Here is a 14,503-nt window from a genome sequence, read left to right on the forward strand (position 1 = left end):
ACACTTTAAAAAAGCTTGATAGTCAATAACAAAATGTCTTTCTATTCGTACAGAATATGAAAACGGGCCAAAATGAAGCCAATGAATATCAATGATTTACTTGAAAGTTAAGCCAAAGATTTAATTTGCCAAATTGATCTTCTAGACAAAATCAAAGCAGAAAAGCCAAAACCGCCTAAAATGAATTTTTTGTTAAGAACACACAGGATAAATAATTTTATGCTTAATTCATTACTTTAATCCATTTTTCAAAATAACTTGTGAAACTTCTCTATTTACAAAAGATCTGATTAGGCACGATTATAATTTAACGCAGTTACCATGTCTGCGATTTGATTGGGTTTGTCTTTCAGTCAAGTTAAGAGTTACGACTTGATGAACTTTTAGCATACGAAATGGAACCATTCGGGTAATTGACAGATTTCTCTGATTCTCTGAAGGTATTTGACGAAATCGCATTCAAAGTTCAAACATTTTGTTCAGCTGTTGAGCCTGATTATGTTATATTTAGTTTTTCACATTGCCGATGGTTTTCTTCAAGAAAATGAGACTTTAAATACAAGTTGAATTTGTTGATACAGAGGAAAGAAATTTACGATCATTAATGATCGTAGGCTCCACTTGTTGAAAAAATAACATTTATTGATAGATATAAAAATTGAAGGTTAACATTTGATTATTCTAATGTTAATTATTTTGATATTTTTGATATGTTTTTTCTCACCCATAGCTTATAGCAGATAACATATTTCACTGAATGTTTGTTTCAACACCTTTGAGTAAGTTGATTCATCAGGTAGTTAATTCATTTCACCTTATGATCGGTGGCTTTATTTAAATAATAACTTCAAATCCATGATCAGCAATGAAAGTCTTGCAAGCTCTCTGCAAATCTTCCAAGAAAAGGTTCAATGTTGACTGAGTGAAGTTGTTTGATTCAACAAGATTGGCAAAAACATACATGAATTTCATTCCATGAGTGTGAACACCCAAGTTAAGGCAACTTGATTGAAACTTTTTGACTACTTTTGAGTATGTTGAATGATTAACTAATGGTTGTCGAGTTTTCATAACTTGATTGACTTGTTTTGCGTCTGAGCAATAACCATTTGAACACAGTTGAGAGACGATCTTTTTAATACCTGATTCAAGGAATCGTCGACCAGCAATCAAAGTTTGTAATGTTTTTTCTAGAAAGAAAACTTCATCAGCATCCTTGGTACGCTTGATTCTACGTCTAAGTATCACTAAAGGTAGATCTCTAACGTTTATGGAATCTCTTAAATAACCTTTCGGCGCGAGAATCCTACTTGAAGTCTTTTCACCCTGGAATTGACCAACTGCTAGACTAGTCAAAGACTTTTGACCAAATTGCTGGGGATGTGATTTATTAGTGTGTTTCACTACGTCCATGAATTGTTTTTCCAAGGTTTGTTTGGTTAAGTCATGAGAATCAGAGTCTTCAAGCCATGCAACTGAAAATTCATCACCAAGAGCGGTTCCGATTTTAGGGTCATAATAACATCCCCAACTTGATTCAATAGAGTTGGCAGCAGTATTTGCATAAACGTTTATATTATCGGGTAAAATGTTTTCAAACATTGATCCAGACTCACAAGCTTCCAAGTAAAATGTAAGTTTACCATACATTTTATTGTTATGCATGTAAACTAAAGCTTCGTTCAAATCATTTGAAGAAAGTATACCAGTTGGGAAACCGATAGAGCCAGTAGCTCCGTGATCAGCGAAATAAATGAATACATGGTCATTGGGCCCAGAAGTGAGTACTTTCTTACCCTTGGCAGCAAGATCTTTGTCACCTCTAAGTACACCAAGGAAGTTATCAGGATTAACTTCATCGCCAATATAATCTTTTGATACACCAGCATAGACATCAGGACCATTAGGAGCATTGAATATTTTACCAGGGTAAGGATTTCAGTGTTATTGGCAATATCATCGTACATCATGACAATAATGTTTTCAGCAGGAACTCCATGATTTCTCAAGACTTGATAAGCATGACAAACATCGGCTTGATGACGATAATTGTAGTATTCATTTGACCCAGCAACCAGGACAGCATAGATGTTGTAACCAGCAGTTGACCTGGAACCCAACGAATCAGCTAAAGGAGTCGAAGCTGAAAGGGTAAAAAGTATTGGGAAAAGGATTAAAAATGAAAACATTATTCAGGTCAGGTGTTTGGTACTGTTGATGAAAAATTTATTGAATGAATGAATGAATGGTAAACCTTTGTTGTTTTTATATTAAATTTCTGAGCTTATCAAATCATACAAGCCCAATATTCAGATTAATCTTTTGTTAAAAAGCCCAAATAAACAAAACAGCCCATTAGTATCAAATGACATTGATTTCCATGATTCATGTCTTATCAATCGCTTTTATTTTAAATATGTCAAAACCTTGAATTTAATGGGCGCAAAATGTTAATTTTAACTCACCAATAATAAACTAGACTTAATAATGTATCTCAAACAAAATAATCAGTATTGGTTTCTTGTTAGAATGAATCATTTATCGAATAGATTATTGTCAAAACTCAGCAAGAGAGTTCTGAATCACCATATTATCTCGTATTATTAATATCTGCGATAACCAGAAACAGAATAAAGTGTTTTATAGCTTATATTCTGAACTAACAAGGGAGGCATGGTGGGTGATACGAATAACGTTATCTTAAACTTTTTTTGGCTCAAAATATTCTAATGGGTCAGATATGACCCTTAGTCGAGCTTTTCGCTTCGGAAATTCTCCGTTTCAAAGTTACAAGTTGTCAAAGCTTTTTATCGCAGGTCAAAATTCTTAAGACCAGTAATGTTGATCTATGATAATATGGTGAAATATTATAAAATGTGTTTTTAAACAAATCCATATTGCTTTCAATAGTCTTAAACTATGCAAAAGTTGAAACTTTAAAATATTTTAAGCCCTAAAAAAGTTCAGAATTTTCGTATCACCCATCATGCATCCCTTGTAAGAACTGAATAAATTTAAACATTTCACACAAATATACAAAATAATCTGTCCAAGCTAAGGTCAATTTTTGATCTGTGACAAGTAAAACTGGCTATTTTCCGCTGAGAAAACGGCGATCTTTGTATGATCCAAACCTTGTCAACAGAAAAACTTTAATGCAATTTTATTCAGGTTCGTAAGTTGGCAATGCTTTGAAAGGAGAATTTTATATTTTCGCTAAACTTTGAATTTTAATCCACACAAAAGATTGATTTAGTGCCTCGTATCCTGCATAATTATGAGAACTAAAGTATTAAATACTAATCTAGGATTATTGGCTCAAAATTTTTATCGACCCAGGCTACTTTTGATTTTTCAAAAAAGTAATTAATCGCAACCGCGTTAACTCTGAAGATCTGAAATGTCGACAGTATTTGGTTCAATTCAAATTGCATTTAACAAACCATAACCAAAGTGCGTGTTTAGGTTATCATTTTTAACATAGTGAAAACAAAATCGTCATATTCATCATGTGTTTCTTGATTCATTGTCAATCAAGATTTACTCATTCAACCTGAAAAATAATTAAAATTTTTATCATAACACATCAGCAGATTGCTTATGCAGCGAAAAGTTATCAAAATCTTATGATGGATGAACAATGACGGTGAGTAGTCATGACAGTAATTCGGTTACTGTTCAATTCAAAGTGATTCCAGACTTTTGTACACATGAACATCTTCATTCAACCCCGAAAGGCTATAACGTAGCACCAGATGATGAAAAAGTCAAATTGAGACCAACAGATTACAAGTGACTTCAAGTGAAATTCATTTCCAGCATACAAAGAAACAAAGTTAATTATATTTTCCATGCAAAAAGAAGCGAAATGATATGCAATTTGTAACTGGTAATTCTCAGCCAATTCAACCATCACTCAGATGTTAAGGTGTAACCCAGTAAAGCGATTTATCAAAAAATAAGATAATTGCATAAATCATAATAAAAGAAACAAAAAGATGTAGCTTGCCATACACGGTGTTTATCACAATATCACATTACTAATACAATAATGTGAAGGATTATTAGCCAACGGAAAGGAAAAAGATTATTCTTATTAGTCAATCAAAATGTTGTTGAATGATATGTCACTCGCCTTACAGTCACCATTGAGATACACCATGTAATGCACCGCACTGAGAATAGCTTATTTTCACTATTCTTCGGGCAGCGTAATTTATTAATTTCAATCTTCCTTAATAGATCAAGTTTAACCTGCAATGTTGATTTAAGTTGATTTCGCGAGTTTTTTGATTGATATTTCGCGAAAAAAAATTGAATTAAGTCAATTGATAATCAAAGAAATCGAATCAAAATTTGACCAAATTCAAAAGTAGCTGTAACTCCTCCTTAATAGGGGCAATTGCAAAAATGAGTGCATTATCTCAATGGTGACTGTATTTGATTTTGCTATTTCACTCACAGGTTTCGTCTCGTCATCAAAAATTATTCCAGTTCTAAACTTTTGAGCTACAGTGTATTTAACAGTAACAATTGAATCAACAATGTAGCTTTAGTATGGCAATCATATTTTAATGGAACGTGATTTTCTTTTGAACTTTTGAGAAAAATCGGACTCCAAGTTATTGACAGACTTGCATTTAGAGACAGCAAACTCACAAAAAATAAAAAATCACGAGAAAATTTGCAAGCTGAATTAGTTAATGTAAGATTCAGATTATTTTAGAGTCTCGCTAAAAATAGAATTAGAGTTTTGGCACAAGAATAATTGAATCCCTAAACTGTTATGCGATTAAAGCCTTTAGATTAAATTACATGTGTTATTAAGTGTTAGCATGAATAAATTTTTTATTATTAAATAGTTCATCTATAATATTATATTTTGCAGCTTATGCATATGAATTATTCGCCAATTCAGCTGTATAACTACCAAGAAGCACGACTATAAATCCACTGCAGAGTAACGCTAAACCAAAGATAACGGCGTTCGTAATCAAAATGTCTCTTTGTGCTTCTGTAATATTATCGGCAGCACCAATTGCTCCAACCAGAAATGCCAATACACCGAACACGATACCAAACATGAGAATAATTCGACCAATGTTGAGAACAACTTTCAACTGTTTGATGATTGCCACTAACATGAATCCATCGATGACAAGGCGGATAAGAGTAACACCCACTTCTGACCCGCTGGATGTAACTTGTGGTTTTATCATTGTAATGACATCTAATGTAACGAGGATACTGAATATTCCTGTCAACCACAATTTTGAAGTACTGCTTATTGGATATTCCATACTATTCTCTGTACTTTCCATGGTTAGCTTGTAGATTCAAAGTCAATGTTGAGTCAGTTGAATATATCACAAGGGAATTAGCAATGAAAATTGAAACTAAACTTTTGATGAATCACTTGAAAACAGAGTAAAAAATGAACGAGTTTAATACTGAATGTAATAAACATGAAAGTTGGCGAATTCAGACTCATTCTGGTTATCAATTATATTATTAAATATATTATTGGTTGTAATAACTGATCATTGATTAGTTAATCCATTATTGAAATGCAAAAGAGCTAAATATTTTTCAAATTCAATGGATAATTCAAATCATATTAGATTGGTTATCGATTCTGATTGTAACCTTTTTTATGATCGAAAGACGTACATTATTTTGGGGTGTTAACATGTGATAAATTAGAATCTGAGTCATTGTTGATTTCTGAATATGGATTTTTTCTGTTGATTAGACTTGCCAAAAGATCTGAACACCCTCTTCAATAAAATATGAAACAAAAGCCAGATATGTTTCTCTAGAATATCTAGTTGCTTAGAAATTGGCCAAAGACTGAAAACGCAGCGATCGAGGTCATTTTTTGAAAGGATATGTATTCGAGACCGATTAACCCATTAGTCTACCATTAGCTGGTCACACGCCATATGCAGTTGCAAGGTGATTTCTGTACACATGTTCTTAAAATCTAAAATCATGCGTTAGTAAGTTCAGGAAATGTAAGTTAAGATGAATTCGAAATTGATCTTATTATGATATTCTATCATGAATCAAATGCAAAGATGTCCAATCTAAGAAAGGCTTGAAGACCATTTATGCATCAAAACCGATTGGTAATAGTTAATAGCAAGATTTTTCAATAGAGAATTCGAGTGTATCTGCTGGTTTGAGCGAGTTAGCTAAAGTGGTTAGTTAGATGTTAATTATTGACGAAGTTATTGACGGCAATGCCAAACTTGAGCTTCTCATGGAATTAGATTTTTATTTGAATTTAGCCTTGAATCACTTAATATTACAAGTAATTACCGATACTAACAAAAATAATAACTTATGCTTGGATGAATCAAGATTACTGTCGCCCTTCTTAAACTGCACCAATAAAAGCACCTAAATGATGATGAAAAATTTCGTTTGATCAATTTTATCAAAGAAAACTTATTGTGATTCAATTGAAACTGAATCAAATTGCTTGTTTGCCCATTCAACTAAATGCTGCTTCGAAGAATGTTTAGAAATGCATAAACAATTGTGACACTTTAAGCTAAAATTTTCTGTCAGTCAGAACCAGTCAAAATCAAATGGCATCAAAATTGTGTGGCTTGTTGTATCTTTCCATTAACCAGAATCGGCCAAATGCAGATTCAGAATTATCATTTGTTTTCTTCGATTCAAATTTCAAAAAAATTGTCAATTTATGCGCCCTTTCAATCAGTGAACTGTCGCAAGTTTAAATTTTCTCAAAGCTTTTGCCCTGAACTTTATTATAAATAATAAATATTTACATTCAAAGTGTTGATAGTCACACATACCTATTTAATCATAACACGATAATAAAGATCACAATCAGCCATTATGCATGAAGCTGAGTACATTGTTTCTGCATAATATTTTATCATTTGTTATAATAAATTCATGCATTGAATGTTTCAATCAAGAAAGTTTTGTATTATATTGGATTGGTATTAGATGAGACATCCATTCATTGTACATGTTTCAGGTCCACTAAACTATCCAAACCATTTATTCAATTTAAATCTTTTTACCAACCAAGACACATAGTTTTTAGCATTGATATGGATGGATGATATGGATTTTTAACTTTGATTAATCAAAGCTGACATTAATTAGTCTGAGCGAACAAAAAACTCAACATTCTGTCGCAGAAAACCATCTGAATCTTGTTCGGGTATTCGCACTTTTGGTTAGAGTTGTTGCTTATAACATTCCACAAACATAAAGATACTTGCCGATAACGAAAGCCGTTTTCTTTGGTGTTGTGCTAATCTGCAGTGCTGTTGAGTGCTTCATATGCTTAAGCTTTAAAATCTAAAGCAAATGAAGAACTCTCCAGCTCAACAGTATTTATTCCAAGAATTACGACTACAAATTCAATGCAGAATCCAATTTGAGAGCAATAAAACCAATGTTAAGAACAACTTACAACTGTTGGATGATTGCCACAAACATCACTCTATCGATCACAAGGAGGATAAGATGAAAACAATTCCTGATTCCTAAGTGTAACTGCTGAATCGACCAAGCTGATGACATTCAATGCAACGAGGACACTGAATATTCCTGTTAACCACGATTTTAAGTACTGCTTATTGGATGACCCAAACCTTATTTTGAATTAAGACTTTGATTAAGACACTTACCTCTGATTAAGACACATTAAACTAGAACCTGCTTCGATCAAGACTGAAAGTTAGTTTCTTTTCAATAAATACAATAAAATAAATCTATTCTCGAATTCGGGCCAAGTTGGCTATTGGCTTTTTGACTGCATTGAGTAATTGGAATATTAAATTAATATTTATTGCTTAGACAAAGAAATTGAAGGTTACATTTAATCATTTTGATATTTATTTTTACCAATGATGATAACAAATACCTTTAAGTTAGTTAGTCTTACGATCGGTAGATTTGAACTATATTAACTTAAATAATAGCTTCGAATCCATGATTAACAATGTGATTATTGCAAGCTCTCTCCAAATCTTCCAAGAAAAGGTCCAATGTTGACTGAGTGAAGTTGTTTGATTCAACAAGATTGGCAAAAACATACATGAATTTCATTCCATGAGTGTGAACACCCAAGTTAAGGCAACTTGATTGAAACTTTTCAGCTACTTTTGAGTATGTTGAATGATTAATCAATGGTTGTCGAGTTGACATGACGCTTTTTACATCTGAGCAATAACCATAGGAACAAAGCTGAGAGACGATCTTTTTAATACTTGATTCAAGGAATCGTCGACCAGCAATCAAAGTTTCGAATCTCTTTTCTAGAACAGCAGCCTCAGCAGCATCATTTGTACGGTCTATTTTACGTCTAAGTATCACTAAAGGTACATCTCTAGCGTTTATCAAATCTCTCGAATGTCTCTTTGGAATGTGAATCTTACTCTTACTCTTTTCACCCTGGAATTGACCAACTTCTAGACTAGCCAAAGACTTTTGACCAAATTGTTGTGGATGTGACATTGTAGTTTGTTTCACGACATCTTGGAATTGTTTTGCCAAAGTTTCTTTGGTTAAGTCATGAGAGTCAGAGTCTTCAAGCCATGCAACTGAAAACTGATCACCAAGAGGAGTACCAATCTTAGGGTCATAATAACATGAATAGCTTGATTCCACAGAGTTGGCAGCAGTAGTTGCATAAATGTTTATATTATCGGGTAAAATGTTTTCAAACATTGAACCAGACTCACAAGCTTCCAAGTAAAATGTAAGTTTACCATACATTTTATTGTTATGCATGTAAACTAGAGCTTTGTTCACATAATCTGAAGAGAGTATACCATTTGGGAAACCAATAAGTCCAGGAGCTCCGTGGTCAGCGAAATAAATGAAAACATGGTCATTTGGTCCAGAAGTGAGTACTTTCTTACCCTTGGCAGCAAGATCTTTGTCACCTCTAAGTACACCAAGGAAGTTATCAGGATTAACTTCATCGCCAATATAATCTTTTGATACACCAGCATAGACATCAGGACCATTAGGAGCATTGAATATTTTACCAGGGTAAGGATTTTCAGTGTTATTGGCAATATCATCGTACATCATGACAATAATGTTTTCAGCAGGAACTCCATGATTTCTCAAGACTTGATAAGCATGGCAAACATCGGCTTGATGACGATAATTGATGTATGTATTTGACCCAGCAACCAGGACAGCATGGATATTGTAACCATCAGTTGACTTTGAACCCAACGAAGCAGCTAAAGGAGTCGAAGCTGAAAGGGTAAAAAGTATTGGGAAAAGGATTAAAAATGAAAACATTATTCAGGTCAGGTGTTTGGTACTGTTGATGAAAAATTTATTGAATGAATGAATGAATGGTAAACCTTTGTTGTTTTTATATTAAATTTCTGAGCTTATCAAATCAGACAATCCAAATCTTCAGATTAATCTTGTGTTAATAAGCCCAAATAAACAAAACAGCCCATTAGTATCAAATGACATTGATTTCTATGATAAATATCTTAACGTTTGATTGTATTCCCAATATAATTAATCCTGGATTTAACTCAACGAAAAATATACCAGACAATATTGTGTAATTAATCAAAATAATCAGCATTGATTTCTTGTTAAAATGAAACATTTATCGAATAGATTATCGTCACGACTGCAGCATGAGAGTGCTGAATCACCATATTGTTGCATTGCTATCTTTGATATTCAGAAACAGAAACAAGTGCCTTTGTAGCTTTTATTCTGAATTAAGAACAGAATAAATATGCTCATTTCACACAAAGCGATCGGTCTAAGCCCTTTTCTCTCTCTCTTATTTTAGTCTTTGACCCCGCAAAACTATTTTTCATTGCAGATCCTTGCATGACCAAAACTTTGTAAGCAGAGTAAAGTTTCAATGCACTTTTATTAAGGTTTCGTGAAATTGGCAATGATTTGAAAGTTGAATTTCATATTTTCAATAAACTTTGAATTTAAATTTGCTCAAAGGATCGATTCAGCGCCTCAAATCTTGCATATCAGGGTCGTTTTAGGATTATTGAGTAATGACACTAGTTTAGGATTGCTGGCTCGTTTTTTGTGCAATTTTTTCACGACTCAGGCTCCTTTTTATTTTTTACAAGATTGTTTGATGACAACTGCGATAACTTAGAAGACCTGGAATGTCAACAGTATTTTGGTATAAACCAACTAATTGCATTCACCAATCCAAAGTTAAAAAAACAGTCAGACACGCGTTGTAAAGCTAGATAACTTGTTTGTTAGTTGGATAACTGGTTAGTGCTAATAATAGCTCATTTCTGGTAAATTCATTCCGATAAAGATTGTAACTTTTGATTACAAATGACTTTTTTCAAGCAGTGAAACACCCTCAGCAATGAAATATGAAACAAAAGTTACAAAAGTTTGATTGAACTTGAAGCTGTTACAAATCACAATCAAGGAGTACGTGCAGAAAATTTACTTTCGAGTTAAGAGTTCGAGGTTCGCTCAATGACCTACGAGGTTGTATTAGATTATCTCTTTGATAATAATAAAAGTCTCTTTCGCCAGGTCGAGCTTTTTGAACTATCGCGCGATCTTCTCTTTCAGTTATCACCGTTCGTTTGGTCTTCCTGACCTAGGTTATCCTTCTCGATCTTGTTGTTTTTGTCCAATAAATCCTGTTTTGAATTGATCGCCATAGTTAATCCCCTTAGTTAACAGTGTATCTAAAACAATCAAATAAACGTTCCATCTCTAGACTTTCCTAATGCAGTGTAATGATAAAATACTAATAATGCACAGAATGTGGACGCAATAATCATAATGATCATTGATATGATAATAATTATTAATATGCATAATAATAAACTGATAAACTAAGTACTAGTAGTATGAACTACAATAATCATCCACATAACAATACAATTATCAGGTTGCTTTCATCGATAATTTATAATTTGTAATTAAATACTTTCATATCTAGATTCATGCTACAAACAATTATTCACCCAATGCAAAGATTCATATGATTTTGCTTACATAAAATAAGCATGCACTTAATAATCCCCCCAACACAACTTCATATCTAGATTGATGCATCAACCAATTTTTACCTTTGAACCGACTTTTGAATATTAATAGTTTCCTGATTACCGCTATTGGATGGAAGATATTATTCAATAGATTTAATCAATCGAAATGCCAACAGCATGGAATAATCATGTTAGACTGTCAGCTAATCAGCAAACAATATAAAAACTTGCAAATAATTTAATGATCACAGTTATAGTGCTGGACAAAATTTTTCGTACACTTGTTTTTTTGCTTCTTCGTGAACTTGCTTGCTCTCTTTGACTTTGTGACCATAATTAGTCTATTATTAGGTGTTGATTCAAGTAAATCATCAACGAAAACTTTCATAAGTTCTCCAGTTTGAATAATACTGTTTCCTGTCAAAAATTTAGTGGCCATAATTTTTCGTACATTTGACTTTTTGACATATATCTTTGTAACTATACCAGGTAAGTAATTTTTTCAGATATATTATCTACATACTAATATTCTGACGGTTTTACATCAATACAGTATGCACTCAAAAGAGTTGATAGCCTTAGTCCGAGCAGAATACAAAGAAACCAAGAATTTGAGAGGAACCGCCAGGAGATTCAAATTAACACCAAGCACGGTACAGTATATGATTGCAAATGATTATGAAAGAGCAAAGAAAGATGTTGGCCGCCCAAAAATACTAGGAACCAGGGATGTAAACAAAATAAAAAGAGAGGTGAGGAAACTTAAAGGTCGAGGAGAAAAGGTAAATGCTGTGAAAGTAAAGACGAACTGTGACTTGCAATGCTCAAACAGGACAGTTAGAAGGTCATTGTCATCGTTAGGTTTGAAATATAAAAAGAAGCAGAAAAGAATACAGCTCAAGCAGAAACATAAAGATGACAGAGTTTCCATAGCGAAAAAGTGGCTTTCTGATGGCTTCGACTGGAACAAGACAGTTTTCTCGGACGAAAAGAAATTCAATCTCGAAGGACCAGATTCTTGGATGAGTTGGATGAGTGAAGACGAGGAATCAGATCGAGAAATGCGTCAGATGGGCGGAGGATCAGTTATGGTTTGGGCAATGTTGCTACCAAACGGAATTGTTCATGTTTTTCGAATGGTAGGTAGGGTCAATGGTCAGTACTACACTGACTTTCTTGAAACAAATGCTCTTCCTGTTTTGCGGAAACATTTTGGACGAAGGAGATACTATTTTCAACAAGATAATGCAAGTATACACACTTGTAAGCATTCATTAGATTGGTTATCTTCACATGTACCCGCTTTGCTGAGTTGGCCATCTAAGTCTCCTGACTTGAATCCTGTTGAAAATGTTTGGAAGATGCTTTCGGACATAGTTTACGATCGTCCTCCTTACCAAAACACTGATGATTTATGGGAAAGCATTAAAGAAGCAACAAGAAAGCTCAATCGAGAAAAGGTTGAAACCACGTCTTCTTTAGTGTCAGGAATTAACTCAAGACTGGTCAAAGTAATTGAGCTAAAGGGTGAAATCATAAATTCCACAAAAATTTCAAATCAGAGTTCGAAAAGATAGTCATAGGTCTCTTGTACGAAAAATATTGTCCAATCATCTTTTGTTATATTTTGTTATTTTGTTTATATTTTTTTGTTGAGTTTTTTGTTCAATTTTTTTTGTTGTTATTTTCACATTTTATACTTCGAAAAATCATTTGTTATAGTTAAAAAATAATTTATCATTATATTAAATTCTTATGTTTATACATTACTTTTTTGAAAAATTTTTGTAATTAGCTAGCAATCGACGAAACACCGAATTTCGTTTAATTGGAATTTCTAGAAAAAAAACTTGATATGGTGCACAATTATTGATGAATATTGTAGTGATTTTCATCTGAGAGATGAGCTTATCCCAAAAACTGTGTAGAGAGCAGCACAAGATGAGATTTTCAAATTTTCATTTTTCGGTGAGTTATAAGATTTTGAACAAAGACTCACAGAAGTCAGCAATAGAGAAACTGGACTTTTAAAGTACTTTCACTATAAACTCCATCATATTACGATCATTTTGAGTTTAAATTAAGAGGTGTACGAAAAATTTTGTCCAGCACCATATATAATTTTCATCCATCAAACCGTATTAAACAGTTAACAATTCAAATGATTCGAACAACTTTTTTCATCGCTCTTTTTGTCTTGGTCTCTGCTGCCAGTTTTTCCAATGAAAATGAATGGGAATCATTCAAGGTAAGTTGTTTAACGAGCAAAACTGCTGATAAATAGCTGATTTCCCGTTTGACTTTTCATTATTTGATAGGCCAAGCACAACAAGGTTTATGCGGACGAAAGGGAAGAAGCTTGGCGGAAAACAGTTTTCTTAAACAACTTGAAAAAAATCAAAGCCCACAATGAAAGAGCTAACAATGGTGAACACACTTATCGCTTAGGAGTCAATAAATTTGCTGATTTGGTAAGTTCATTATTCAGTAAACTATTCAATAAATTGATTCACAATATTTTTCTTAATGAATAGACCTATGAGGAATTTAAATCAGCTTATCTGGGCTTCAAAAAGAGTCATTACTCTACCCCTGTTGTCCACAATGTCAACAAAACTGTTCAACTTCCAGCCTCAGTTGACTGGCGAACGAAAGGAATTGTAACCGAAGTCAAAAATCAAGCTAAATGCAAGTGTTGTTGGGCCTTTTCAGCTATAGCTTCCATTGAATCCGCAAATGCCCAAAAAACTGGTAAATTGGTTGAGCTTTCAGAGGAAAATTTGATTGAATGCTCTTGGGATCACCACAATAAGGGGTGTAATGGTGGTCGTATGGACTTATCATTCCAATATGTTATAGATAACAAAGGTATTGCTACCGAAAGTTCTTATCCATACACTTCTGCTGCAGGAGACGACAGTGGTAAATGCAAATACTCCGCTTCCAAAAGAGGAGCTTCAATCTCATCATACGTTAATATTCCGCAAGGTAATGAGAATGCCCTTCTTCAAGCCGTCGCTCAACGAGTTGTTTCAGTTGCCGTAGATGCTGAGTTTGACTTGCAGTTATATCAGTAAGTAATTTCATTCACAAATTGATCATCTCAAATAGATCGAATGAGCAATTAATCACTTATTTTCACACTTTGAATAAAGTTCTGGTGTTTTAAAGTCAACCGTATGCTCGCCTCAGGCTCTCAACCACGGTGTAACCGTTGTAGGTTATGGTGTTGATAATGGCACTCCTTACTGGCTAATCAAAAACAGTTGGGGAGCTGATTTCGGTGAAAATGGTTACTTCCGATTGTACCGAGGTATCAACATGTGTGGTGTTGCTGAAGATGCTTCATATCCAGTTGTCTAAAGGGTTACTGTAAATTAATTTGAATCAGCAAAATTGACAAAATTTGTCAATAAATATTATAACTCACTCAGGCAACTAAGAATATCAATAAAATTGTCTTTCAATAAATCTCAACTAATCTTAAA

The 14,503-nt window shown here is 33.4% G+C and overlaps 1 protein-coding gene and 2 pseudogenes across 1 annotated transcript; 1 reads left to right on the top strand and 2 right to left on the bottom strand.

Annotated features, from left to right (window-relative positions):
- Positions 1-629: 629 nt before the first annotated feature.
- Positions 630-2,198, bottom strand: LOC107365734 (legumain pseudogene; annotated as a pseudogene).
- Positions 2,199-7,811: 5,613 nt separating this feature from the next.
- Positions 7,812-9,357, bottom strand: LOC107365746 (legumain pseudogene; annotated as a pseudogene).
- Positions 9,358-13,135: 3,778 nt separating this feature from the next.
- LOC107365778 (crustapain) lies at positions 13,136-14,492 on the top strand. Its single transcript, XM_015933349.3, has 4 exons — positions 13,136-13,263; positions 13,334-13,486; positions 13,550-14,088; positions 14,171-14,492. The coding sequence occupies exons 1-4, from the start codon at positions 13,177-13,179 to the stop codon at positions 14,376-14,378; spliced, it is 987 nt and encodes a 328-aa protein (XP_015788835.2). The 5' UTR covers positions 13,136-13,176; the 3' UTR covers positions 14,379-14,492.
- The last annotated feature ends 11 nt before the right edge of the window (positions 14,493-14,503 follow it).

Source organism: Tetranychus urticae, chromosome 3 (assembly GCF_039701765.1).
Source record: "Tetranychus urticae isolate SD_2017Ah chromosome 3, NJAU_TeUrti_SD_1.0, whole genome shotgun sequence".
Classification (NCBI taxonomy): domain Eukaryota; kingdom Metazoa; phylum Arthropoda; class Arachnida; order Trombidiformes; family Tetranychidae; genus Tetranychus; species Tetranychus urticae.

Excerpts from the sequence above, each read along its gene's own strand:
- LOC107365778 (XM_015933349.3), top strand. The coding sequence starts at position 13,177 with ATGATTCGAACAACTTTTTTCATCGCTCTTTTTGTCTTGGTCTCTGCT. Across the intron at positions 13,264-13,333 it reads ATGAATGGGAATCATTCAAG|GCCAAGCACAACAAGGTTTA; the intron begins GTAAGTTGTTTA and ends ATTATTTGATAG. Across the intron at positions 13,487-13,549 it reads TCAATAAATTTGCTGATTTG|ACCTATGAGGAATTTAAATC; the intron begins GTAAGTTCATTA and ends CTTAATGAATAG.